Genomic DNA, 14,042 nt, shown 5'->3' on the forward strand with positions numbered 1-14,042 from the left:
TGATCACCAGGCCAATGTCAAAATACCAGAATACCCCTGACTAATGAACAGGGGTTGACAAGAGGTTCGCGAACTTACATCGATTATTGCCCGAATCGCCTGTTTCTGAGCTACAAACATCCTTTGAAAATGGGAAGAGCTACCCAAAAATATAAAACCAAATGAAAATAAGCAAAGTAGACTACTTTTCACATTGAATTATCACTTACTTCAGATAGCGTTTGAGTAGTAAAAATGGCAGCATTAAGTCTTTGAACAAGATCCTGAATGTGGGCTTTCCACGACAGTTTACTATATAGAAATTTAAACTGTTTAGTTTCACTAATAATATGGTCACTCTGTGAAATTAGAAAGTCAGGTTTTGTTGAATTGTGTTTTAGAAACTGTAAAAACTGAGTCTTGCTGTGATTTAGCATTTGTTTTCTACAAGCCTTGAACTTATCTCGTGAACTGTACTATTTGAAACAGTGCCAGTGTTGCACACAACATCCTTTACTACCAAGCTAGTGTCATCAGCAAACAGAAATATTTTAGAATTGTCTGTAATACTCAGAGTAAATATCTCTGGAGTGAGCATTCACATGCGCAGAACAGATTTTGTGTTGTCAACATACATTGCCGGCCTGGTCACGTGTTCTCGGGACGTCGTGTGTTTGTCCGTATAGCGTGTTGTATAATTAGAATGTCACTACATCCCTAGTACAGACCGATTCTTTTCGTACGTGTCGTGGATTATTTATATATGTTGCGCAGACATTTTAACAGTATCCATTTGATACCGGGAATAAACCAGCTTCGTAGCTTTTAACGGCAAGTGATATTGCATTCTGCTTCTTTGCGATAGGTGTCACAGTTCAGATGGACTCGATTTTTGGTAGTTTTCGGTATGATACAGCACTTTATAGTATTATAGAACCTGACGTACATTTTTGCAGTGATAGTCTTGCAAAACGACTTGACAGCACGCTAGTACTTTTGCAAGTGTCCGAAAAAACACCGAATTTGCCACACATTAGCTATTATATCCCTGCTAATTCGTCCTTATTTCTGCTATTTCTGCGTATTTATTTTCTCATTCTTGTGACCTAAAGCACAATTTTTCTTACTGGTGACACTTTGAAGTATTTATTTAACGCATTTTACGTACTTGCTCCAAGTTTATTAAATAAATAGTAGACTGAGTAATCTATATACATAATCGACAAGTCACTGATAAATGCATGGAGGATAGTATTTCCTGAAACAACTAACCATTCCCTTTCCTGTTCCACTAGCAAATTTACAAGAGGAAGCGATTGTTTGTAAGCTTTTGTACGAGCCGTAATATCTATTATATAGTCATAAAATCGTAGAACAATAGGTTTACAGAATCAAGGCTTAATTATAATGCGCCTCGAAATTTTTAACAAATACAGTGTCTCTTACTAATATGATAACTATAATTAGAGTTACATGGTGTGTACCCATGAACAGTTACTATCCCTCCTTTCACATATTTTTCTTTGCATCCGTAGCAACAACAGTAATTCACCATCGCTATTAAACTGTCAACAAACAGTGAAACACATCAAAAACTCTTCATATTATAAACTTCAAACGCTGCAGAAAGCACACATGCACGGCGAAGTCCCGAAAACACGTGACAATCCTGGGTTAATGTTGACAACATGCGCAGAACGCAATGCTCACTCCAGAGAATTTTACCCTATGGTAATACTAGAGGGCATCTCATTTATATAAAAAAGGAACAGGAGTGGCTCCAGCACTGATCCCTGGGACATCCCCCATTTGACTGTACCCCACTCAGGCCCCACATCACAGCCATTCCTAACACTGAGGGTAATTTACCTTTTTCTGTCTGTTGTTAAAGTACGAGGTGAACCAGTTGTGACCTACTCCCCTATTCCATAATGGTCCAACTTCTGGAGCAATATTTTGCTGTCAACACAAACCAAATGCCTTAGTTAAACCAAAAAAGATGCACAGCATTTGAAACCTTTTGTTTAATCCATCCAGTGCCTCACAAAGAAAGAGAATATAGCATTTTCAGTTGTTAAATCACTTCTAAAACTGAACTGTACATTTGATAGTAAAGTATGTGAAACAAAATGATCAGTTATCCTTACATACACAGCCTTTTCAGCAACTTTAGCAAACACTGATGGCATAGAAATCTAAAATTGTCTACATTATTCCTTTCCCCTTTTTATAAAGTGGCTTTGCTACTGAGTACCTTAATCATTCAGGAAACGGACCATTCCTAAAGGAAAAATTACAAATATGGCTAAATACAGAGCTAACATGTGCACCCCATGACTAATATTCTGCTAGGAACTCCATCATATCCGTGACAGTCCTTAGTCTTCAGTGATTTAATTATTGACTCAATCTCCCCCTTTCTGTATCACAGAGGAGTATTTCAGACGTCAATCTCGGAAAGACATTTTCTAAGAGATTTATATGATCTCCTGTAGAAACTAATTTTTTATTTAATTCAGAAGCAATGCTAAGAAAGATTGTTAAATGCTGTACATGTATCTGATTTATCAGTAACAACAATATTTTTACTATGAACTGATTTTATATTGTCGACCTTGTGCTGCTGACCAGACACTGCCTTCATGACTGACCATATGGTTTTAATTTTATTAGCTATTCTATTTGTGTACCACATACTCTTTGCCTTCCACATAATATTTGTAAGCAGCTGACAATACTGTTTCTAAGGGGCTACTGTAGCTTGACTGTGACTACTTTGAACATTTTGATGTAGTTACAACATTGTTCTAAATGACATCCTTATCCCACTAGTCAGCCACCCAGGCTGCCTTTTACTGCTACACCCTGTTTATAGCGTTCTAATGGAAAGCAACTTCCAAAGAGCATGAGAAATGTGTTAAGGAAAGCATTTGTTTGTCATCTATGTTATCGGCACTATAAACATCTTGCCATTCTTGTTCCTTATCGAGGTTTAAAAAACTCTATTGCCACTGGATTAGCATTTCTACATAATATGTAATTAGACATAGCATTTGTCTAAGACTGTGCTACTGTTCCCCTGCACCTTGGTTAGAATTTCTGCATCAGATCATATGAATTTAAGACACCTTCCAACATCCTTTCTCTTGCACCATCACATATAACATTAATGCTGAAGTCACCACATATAACTAGTTTTAGGCACTTGCTATAAAGTACACCAAGAATCCTCTCTAGCTTGAGCAGAAATGTTCTCAACTCAGAATTAGGGGCCCTACAAACAACAACAAGTAGTTTATTTTCAGTAAATTCAACTGCCCCTGCATTACATTCACATACCTGTTCAGTGCAGTGCTATGATATATCTTTGGACTCAAATGGAATACTATTTTTTATGTATGGCCACTCCCCCACTGTGCAAAAGAACTCAAAAAAAGCCACCTAATCTGTATCCTGGCAAAGGAAGCCTCTGAATTGTCAAGTTACTTAAGTGTTGCTCCAATATACCAATATCGTCAGAGTCATCGTCTAGAAGCAGTTCACTACCTTCATGTCTAGTACCTCTCATTTTTGGACAAAACATGCTGCTTCCTTCACTACTTGCTACCTGACCACCTCTGAAGGTGATTCCTTTGTTAGAGGGACTTCCTTCAAACAAGGACACCTATCAGCTGACTTCAATTTAAAAAGGGTGCAGCTCTAACACCAACTACAACAGGAAGTTTTCCACGAGTGGTCTGACCACGCTCAGTTCACAAACAGCTGCATGAAGTGTACGTTAGTGCCACCAGGACACCACCTACACCATATTCCTTGTCCCTATCAAGACTATTCCCAGCTCCACCCACAATCACTACCTCATCCTCTTTTATAAAATTCCTACATAGCTCCCCTACATTAACAGTCATCTGAGCCAGCCCTGCACTAGGATTCACAATGCTAATGACCTGGTACTCACTCCCCAACACTTCCTGCAAGTGCTGGCCCATGCTCTGCCGAGCGAACTACCTAGTAGCAGAACCACCTCCTTCCTGTTGGAGAAACCAGTGAGATTCAAACTAGCAGCATTACATTTATAATTCAATTATGCTATGTGCTGAGCTACCAATGAATTTCATGATATGCTACATATGTTTTGTACTTAATAGCATTCATAAATTTTCTAATTTTCATTTTTAACCGCCTTGTACTGCCTGAGAAAATGGATGTCCGCGTTCTGGCCTTGAAATCCTGTGAATAAGAAGAAAATCTAAGAGGGACATCACTTAAGGTCCCTTTGTTAGTAGAGTGCATGTTCTCAAAAACAAATGCCACACTCACGTAACTTTCAAATACGATCTTAATACCACCTGCAAAAAAGGCATGGAAATTTGCACTAAATGCTGTTTTACTCCACATGGAAATGAGGATTCATAGTTAGCTTATTCATTTAGGCTCAAAAGGAAGAAAATAGAAGCCAAGAGTAAAGGAGATTTTCTATTTGTTTGTTTATGACTTCAGATACCTCCTCTTGTCTAAATAAAGAAGAGAATGAATGCTAAATTGCCATTCCTTGTACGCAACAGGATGTCTTAAACCAGCACAAACTACAAGTAAGGGAAAACACCACATACTTGTTAGTAACACACAATCTGCCCCCAATGTTCTTATACTGTGACAAGATTTAATAACGTCTGCCTGTTTCTGGAAACCAGAATCATTAAAGAGTCCACAACAAATGTTTTTAAGAAAAGTTTCGATTGATGATCTGGGATGAAAATTATAATAAACAAAAAGCCGACTTTAAATTTAATCTTTTCCATGACTAACAATAACGGAAATTTCTGGATGGAGAAAATCAATAATTTCAACAACAGACTTACGGCTATATGGAATGTAGTGAAACGAGACAGGACAACCAACCACAGATCAGCAAATCACCACTACTGAATTAAATAAAACAGCAACAAATGATGAGTCACCGGCAGCAAATATAATTTCTTTAATATAGTAGAAAATATATAGGAGAAAAATCACAGCAATACATTGAAAATGCAGTTGTCATAAAATTCAGTCATATGAATGTACCACAAATGTCTCCTCCTAAAACAAAGAAAATTATATGTCCTCTCAAAAATAAAATGAAAGCTCATCTGGATTTGATGGTGTTTCTAACGGAGTCGTAAATATATTGGATCTACGGGCAACAAATACACTTGAACTCTTTGGAAATAGCTACATCGAAGCAGTATCAGTGATCATGATGTGGTTGTGGCAAGCAGAAAGCTGTGTGTGTTCAGTAAACAAGATAAATTAGTAGTAACATATCTCAAAGAGTAACTTGAAACTTTCAGCACAGGTCAGAAGCATGTAGAGAAATTCTGGCTCATGTAAATGACTGACTGATTCATTACTAGAGAGGGTTCATGGGACCAAATGGCGAGCTCATCAGTTCCACAATTCTGTAGCTACTCACACAAGGTTCAAATGGCTCTGAGCACTATGGACTTAACTTCTGAGGTCATCAGTCCCCTAGAACTTAGAACTACTTAAACCTAACTAACCTAAGGGCATCACACACACACACACACACACACACACACACACACACACACACACACACACACACATATCCATGCCCAAAGCAGGATTCGAACCTGCGACCGTAGCGGTCGCACAGTTCCAGACTGTAGCGCCCAGAACCGCTCGGCCACTCCGGCCTCCCTCACACAAGGAAGAGGGTCCACAAAAAGTAGACGTATCCAGTCAAGGGAGTCAAATTATAAAATAATGAAGTTAAAACACACACGGCAAAAGGCATAAAATGTGAGACCAAATCTAAAAACTGGAAAAACAGAGCGTTCTTTCCAAGGTGGAGCGGTCATGAGGTCCCAGACCGAGAAGACATGAAACAAGGTCCCAACCACAACCACCCTGCCGCTGCTTCTGGAGCAAAGCAAAACCTTATATCTGGAAATAAAAGCCACTTTCACAGAGTAAACTGAGGACCAGTTCAACCATTCATGAAACGTCTTCCAATATTAAAATTGAGGAATCTGGAAGATTATACTTAGCACGAAGGGTCAAAAGGAGGGGACATTCCACCAATATGTGGGATACTGTCAATCTGGCTCCTCAACCACATTGTGAGTTTGGTTCGTTACACAAGAGGAAACAATGGGTGAGCCTGGTATGACCAATGAGTAGATGGCATAAAACAGTGAGGAGTGGAAGGAAGAGCACCAAACTGCAGTAGACTCCTTGATTGTGCAGTTTATTATTATGAGCAGTAGCACACCAGATGTCATTCCACTTTTGGGCAAAGATAGATTTGACGTAGGCCCGCATAACCGCAGCTGGAATCATGAAAGGAAATGAGGGATAAGTATCTGCTTCTCTAGCCAAACAACCAACCAGTTCATTCCCGGGGATACCCATGTGATTTGCGACCCAGAAAAAGACAACTGAGCAGGTGGCATGGCCAAGGGCAGAGAAGTCATGAATAGCAGAGACCAAAGAGTGAAGAGAGTAGTAGCATCAGTCGATAGTCTGCAGTGTGTTCACTGAGTCAGAACAAATTGAAACACTTTGGAGGGAGGCCTGAGAAACAAAATGGAGGGCTCTGAATGGCTAGAAGCTCTGCTGCGAACACACTACATGATACTGGCAATAATGGTGTTCTAAGCCAGTAGGAGGCATGAAAGCATATCCAGCCTTATCTATTGTTTTAGAACCATCAGTGTAGAAGATGTTGGCACCTTGGAACTCTGCAAGGATGGCATGTACAACACACCTGAAGACCATAGGGGCAACATGGACCTTAGGAACACTGGAATAGGCAGGTCCTAATCTGTGGTTTAGGCACCATCCAAGGATGGTACAGAGGAAATACATGGGATGCATTCCAGTGAGTAGAGATGGAGATCCTGACAGGGGGAAGCGAGAACCATGCCAACCGGCATGGGCGACTGTCAGGAGGGAGATGGCAAATGGCGATTGCATAAGAAACCAGGATTTGACTCCATCGTATTTGTAGAGGGGGAATCTCCACTTCTGTGAGGAGACTGTCAGCGGGATTAGTGTGAAAGGCACCAATAGCCAGATGCACCCCACAATGGTGGAGAGGGTCAAGTAGTTGCAAAGTGGAAAGAGTCACTGAGCCATAAACCTGACTCCCACAATCTAGTCTGGAAAAGACCAGAGCATGGTAAAGATGGAGAAGAGTGGTACAGTCTTCACCCCAAGATGTGTGGGCCAGGATGCAGAGAGCATTAAGCTTCTGTGCATGCATATAGTCTTTAGGTGGTGTATATGGGACAGCCGTGTCAGCATTTTACAAAAGTAAGGCTCAAGAAACAGGACTGTGCTACAACTTCGAGGAGCTGGTCACCTTAGTGGATCGACAACAATAATGCACAACAGGCATTTTGGAGGGAGAAAACTGGAAGCCATGGGAGACAGCCCACGCAGAGGCCCGTCAGATGGTGCCTTGGAGCCAGTGCTGGCTCAAGTAAAAGAATAGTTGACCACACACTGTATAGGTATGTGAACAAAAGAACAGTCGATAATTAGAGGGAACCTTCATGGTACACAGTCCTTGAATGAAACTTCTACAGAAACAGATATTACTGTGAAATAGGTGTAAAACAAAGCATACTGCTACAGACAGAGTTGCTGAAAGAAACTCCTTTGGCTGTCAAGAGGGCAACACATGATGCCTTCAATGACAATCACAGCAGAATATTGTCATGTAACATTTTATAAAATCTAAAGAAATTCTGGTCCCATGTGAAGGCTGGTAGTGGCACCAAAGTTAGTGTCCAACCCCTAGCAAAAGAGACGAACTGAAATTAAGAGTAGCAAAGCAAAAGCTGAAACTCCTGACTCCATTTTAAATTTTCATTTACAAAGGAAAGCCCAAGAAAACTGCCCCAATTTAATCCTTGTACCACTGAAAACATGAATGAAATAAGTGTGTCAGTGGTGTTGAGAAACAGCTGAAATCATTGAAATTGAACAAAGCTCCAGGACCCGATGGAATCCCTGTCGGATTCTATACTGAATTTGCATCAGAGTAAGCCCCTCTTCTTACTATAATCTATCATAGATCCCTCGAGCAACAAACCGTGCCCAGTTCTTGGAAAAAGGCAAAGGTCACACCCAACTACAAGAAGGGTAGTTGAAGTGATCAACAAAGCTACCGTCCAAAATCTTTGACATTAAATCATTGTGGAATCTTAGAGCAAATTCTGAGTGCAAACGCAATTGGGTATCTTGAACAGAATGATCTTCTCCATGACAGCCAGTACAAGTTTCAAAAATATTGATCATTTAAAATCGAACTCACACTTTTCTCGCAAGACATACTGAAAGCTTTGGATCAAGGCAACCAGGTAGATGCAGTGTGTCTTTATTTCTAAAAATCATTTGACTCAGTACCACACCTGCATTTAATGTCAAAAGTATGATCATATGGGGTATTAAGTGAAATTTGTGACTGGACTGAGGACTCTTTGGTAGGGACGAAACGACACGTTATCATCAGATGTACTTCTGGTGTGCCCCAGGGAAACGTGTTGGCGCCCTTGCTGTTCATGTTTTATATTAATGACCTTCTGACAATTTAACAATAAAATCAGGCTTTTTGCAGATGATGCAGTTATCTATACTGAAGTGCCATCTAAGAGAAACTGCATATATATTTAGTCAGATCTTGACAAGATTTCAATCTGGTGCAGTGCTTGGCAACTTGTTCAGAAATGTAAAACTTTGCACTTCACAAAATGAAAAAAAACATAGTATCCTATAATAATAATATCGATGAGTCACTGTTTGGATTGGTCAGCTCATACAAATAGCTGGCTTGTAAAACTTTATAGTGATATGAAATGGAATGGTCACATAGTTTCAGTTTGGGTAAAGCAGGTGGCAAACCTCGGTTTATTGGTAGAACACTGGGGAAGTGCCAACAATCTACAAAAGAGATTGCTTACAGAGCACTCATGTGTCCCATCCTAGAATATTCTTGAAGAGTGTGGACCTGTACCAAATACGAACAACAGGGGATATTGAACGTAAGCAGAGAAGGGCAGCACAGATGTTCCTAAGTCTGTTTTATCCACTGGAGAGTCTCACAGAGATACTGAATGAGCTGAACCGGCAGACTCTTTAACACATATGTAAAGTATCCCAAGAAAGTCTGTTAATAAAGTTTCAATGACTACTCTAGGGGTATACTACAACCCCTTACGTATCACTCACGTAGGGATTGTGAGGATAAAATTAGGATAATTGCTGCATGCACAGAGGCATTCACAAAATCATTCTTCCCACACTCCATATGTGAATCGAATGGAAAGAAACCCTAGTAAATAGTACAATGGGACCTACCCTCTGCCATGCACATCATGGAGGTTTACAGAATATATACGTAGATGTACATTTGTTTCCAAGTAATAACTCCTGTCTTTTCTGAAATATGTAATGCACCATTAACACAAGGCATTTTTACAGAGAGACTCAAATAAGACATAAGACCTCTCTTTAAGTAAGGTGGTGGTTTAACAGGAGAGAGGTCATCACCCCTTTACCAAAATTTTTCAGAAGGCGATGTAGACTAGAACATGTCACCTCAGCAACAATGATATCCTTAGTAAACCACAATTTGGATTTCAGAAGAGAGGCTCTATTGAGAATGCCATTTACATGTTATGTTCACTCAACAAATCCTCCGAGCATTAAATAACAGAGTAGCACCATTTAGTATTTTCAGCATCCTATTTAGGGCATTTGACTCCGTGAATTGTGCTGTTTTTGTAGATAAACTGAGATTTTAGGGAACTGATGATATGATTATGATATAGCCAGCCAATAGATAACACCACATCTAATCCAAAAGAATTGTACTTATTAATCAAGCAATATTGTCCTGAGGACATTATTACGACTGAGGAGAAATCACATCTGGGGTTAGGTACGCTCTTGTTGCTCATGTATGTAAATAATCTTCTATCTAGAGCGAAAGCCCAATTTTACATTTTCGTGGGATCCAGATTTAAAAAAAAATTGCAAAACTGAGGAACATGCGGAATCGAGAAAAACATTAAAACCACCAAAATACAAGCAAAAACATACATACAATTAAAAATCGTAATCCTCAGCAACACACTGTATAAGTGAAGGGAATTAAATGTATAATACAAAGCTTAAACAATAATTTGTGGCAATGAGTTTCATCAGTTCTTAAAAAATGACAGATGTGTAACAGTAAGTATAAACTCACAAAAAAACTGAAATGTGTACAAAGTAACCTAGCCGTTTTCCGACACGCTATGACTAAAAATTATACATGTTTGAGAGATCTTCCCTTTGTGATCATCCACAAAAAAAGCAAACATTGATGAACACAATGAAAACTGGAGTACATTGAAAGGTGTCTGAATTTAAAATGGTTGTGTGTGTGTGTGTGTGTGTGTGTGTGTGTGTGTGTGTGTGTGTGTCCTGTAGCCAATAGAAGTTTACTTGTGTCGAGTAAACTTCAAGTCGTGTAAACATTAAGCTTGAAACATGTTTCCAGCTATTGGATGCATATACCATTTGGAAACATCTTTCAAAACACAAACATTTGTCCATAGCAGTGTCTGTATAGATCAAAGGAAATCATGTCACCGCTGCACAGTGAAAGTGTGTTTGTATATTGCATTGTGTCATCTGTTGTATAGAGTTGTTAGGTGTTTTGTTTTCTCTTGCTGTACTGTTTCTTCGGGGAGGGGAAAAAAATTGCACTGGACGAGGTAGCAGACTGTTGAGTTGTTATCGTTGCACCAGTTTGATGGCTGCTTGTGAAGTATATGATGCAAGCAGTACAAGAACAGCAATAAAACAAGGTGATCTGCAGAAAACTGCTGCTACATTTGGTAGAATACTGAGAAAGACTACGTAGAAAACAAAATAAGGTTGTTTGTCGTCGCTTTCTTAGAAACGTGAAATAAATACTCAAGGCTCTGGAATTAATCTCCCGTTGACAAAAGTCTGGCAGCAATTGCTTCCCTGAAATTTCAATCTTTTTTTAAAGAAATGGTGACACCATATTTGCCAGAAATTCACAATCGTTAAAGAATATGCAAGTGCAATTACAGAAACTAGAGCTGTCTTCCATATTTAGTTCCTATATGTAGCCAGTTTTTCCCACCAGCTGTTCCATAGTATGTTTTCGCCCACCAAAGACGACAACTCTACACTAACCAACAAATCTACTTCATACAAAACAAATCTGATTTTATCAACCATTACCTACTACTATACAAACTCGCTATCAAAACAATATTGTAGTTTTAAACCAATTACGAAATTCTTCGATAAACGCAACCTTATTCTGTAAAACTACGAAAAACAGAGCCGGTTATGGCCTTCTAGCCACAGGTCAAGTATTAATAATGCAGCAGTACATATTACAGTTTCCTAGTCTCTAGATGTGACATGGGTGACAACATGAAAACAACACAACAAGTAGCATGCATACACCAAGAAATGTTTGCTGCCAGTGTGGACGGAAACAGTGACAGGAAACCAAGTCATAAGCAGATTTGAAACACTGTAAGAGATAATGTCTCCAACAGAAACACATTTCCTTTGACAGTGTAGGCACCGCTTCACACTACTTTTCACACTAGTGACGTCAATAGCGGGCTTCTGACTATTGACTTTTATGAATGCTTGTGAATGACCTTGTGTGAACTGTGTGCACTTCAGTTATTGATTTTCTTCATAGTGTGTGACTTATAAGCGCAGTACATCATTTAAAAGCAGTGGTGCACTGAAAGTACCATATCACAAATACATCACACTTATCTTTAAATGTTAATTAATAAGGCATTGAAGACATAAGGCTTGAAGAGACTTTATGATAACCAACGCACAATACAAAATTCAGATGAGTAAGTTGTAGTGTAATGTAAAATGTCATGATTGGCCAAGTTTGAGGTTCTAGATTTGTAACTAGCTGCATACCAATATTTTCTCAACTTTGCATGGTTATCACATTCATTATCATCATAATACAATATGTTCTGCAATATTTAATTTTTTTCTGTCTGGTTAGAGAGTGAAGGATGAAATAAATATTCACGTGTTCAGTTTTGAATGTGTGGTGATATCTGAGTGTCTGGTTATGCAGAAACCCAAGAGGACAGATTACGTTCATGCAAGTGAAATGAGCAGCAATAAAATTCATATTGCTCCTTATCACAAATACTTCACCATTTATTTCCGAATATGTGATGATTTCTCAGGGTGTAGTTAGGCAGGAATGTAAGAGGACAGCTTAAATTGCTGCAAGTGAAACAATGAGCAATAACATTCATATTCTTCCTTGCCACAAATATTTCGCATGTTGCACAACCACCAACATATTCCCAAAGAGTTCTTGCTATAACTGAGATTCTCCTGCCACTAACACATCCATTAATAACAACATGAGACTATAGTGATTGACAAATCGATACCCTCATTTCTGGTCGCCTTCAGAATGCCACGATGTCACATTTACATCAGTTTCTGCAAAAAGTAATGTGAAACGTACTCGACCCATCACCAAAGGTTGGATGTCTTAACTGATTCAAGATGTAGTAATACACACTTTTGAAAATGTGAAGAAGTCTGACGCGAAGTATGAAGTGCAGAAAACCAAAATAGAGCTGTGTTACCTTCATGAGTACCTAAAAACTTGCTCAGAGTGTGAATCCACTTCTGTTACTTCCCCAGCTCTGACTTCATTTGTTTATAATCATCTTTTTCATTGTTATATACCTAGATGGGACTATGCTACAACAGTTTATCATAAAATAGCAACAAATATTGTCCAGTATATTCAAATAATTCATGAAAAAAAATTCTCTCTTACATCTGCCATGTTATTCCACTTACCTGCTGTAGCAGGTTTCTCCGAGGTTTCCTTTCCTGCTGTTGAGACTGCAGGTTGGGCTGCTGTAGTTGTAGTAGCAGCAGGAGCAGAACTGCTTGTAGTGGTTGTACTCCCAGTTGTGGCACTAGCTGAACTAGTAGTGGAGGTAGTTGTGCCTGAGCGAGAGCTACCCTGGGTACCAGATGACGGTCCACGTCTACTGTGAAAAATGGAAGATGAAAGGAAACAAAAAAGTGTTATCTGTAAGTTATATTGATCACAGAATTAAATGCTTAATTTGTACTTAACAGATCACTAGAGGAAATAGCCACAAAAGAAGATAGAATGCCCTTTCCTTCCTCTGATCCAAGAATCCAGCTAACCAAGATAATTGCAGGATGAACTGTAGTTCAATGTAGTGGAAGATGGTCTGTTTTAAATATATTTTGCACTGCAAGAGGAGAAATATTTAAAAATCCAAGGAATAATCCTAAGTTTAAAACATAAGCTTTGGTTGACAGTGAAAATGCAGACTGATGAGCTTTCACAATAATCTATGAGATTGCAGTAGAAGAGAAGTGCGTCTTCATTGTCACTTGTGAAATGTTGCTTCCAAACAGTGACAGAAGAATCAAACAACCCAAAATGTGGATTTATACTATAACGTTATACCACAGACCCACGATACAAACAGCCTTCAGAGTTCTTTAATGTATTTTGTCTTCTATTTCCATTCTAACGAAACAATTTTGCAAATTTATTCTTAAAATGCTCAGCATTCACAATTAATATTACAAATTTTGATGTAAACACAGTTTGTGAATCAGGTATGGCAGCATCTCCCACTAAATTTCTCTTGTGCTCTTATGTATCTCTATAAGTAGCGCTGAACTTCTTTTAAGAGTGCAAAAGACATACATACACACACTTTTGTACATGCATATACTTTATTTATATTCATTACTAACAGCTTATATGGACATCAATAAATAACTAGTACTTACATTGATGAGCAATTGAAACTGAGACACTTGCTCAGCCACCTGTGGCAATAGTGGCAATCCCTAATTGTTTGAAGTTCATAAATTGCAACATTCTCTGAGAAACACAATAGTTTTACAGAGATTGGTAAGTTCTGGTGATCGGTTGCGGCACGGTGCCAGGGTACAAAGAGCATACCTCT

The 14,042-nt window shown here is 38.9% G+C and overlaps 1 protein-coding gene across 3 annotated transcripts in view; it reads right to left on the reverse strand.

Moving 5' to 3' along the window:
* Nucleotides 1-14,042, reverse strand: part of LOC126485188 (proteasomal ubiquitin receptor ADRM1-B) — a 110,882-nt gene that overhangs the window by 38,303 nt on the left and 58,537 nt on the right. For 2 of the 3 annotated variants that reach the window (XM_050108857.1, XM_050108859.1), the window contains exon 5: nt 12,883-13,079. In XM_050108857.1, coding sequence (XP_049964814.1) covers nt 12,883-13,079 — 197 coding nt within the window. The remainder of the gene's footprint in view (nt 1-12,882; nt 13,080-14,042) is intronic. The other variant, XM_050108858.1, reaches the window with a different exon arrangement.

Source organism: Schistocerca serialis, chromosome 1, assembly GCF_023864345.2.
Source record: "Schistocerca serialis cubense isolate TAMUIC-IGC-003099 chromosome 1, iqSchSeri2.2, whole genome shotgun sequence".
Taxonomy (NCBI): Eukaryota; Metazoa; Arthropoda; class Insecta; order Orthoptera; family Acrididae; genus Schistocerca; species Schistocerca serialis.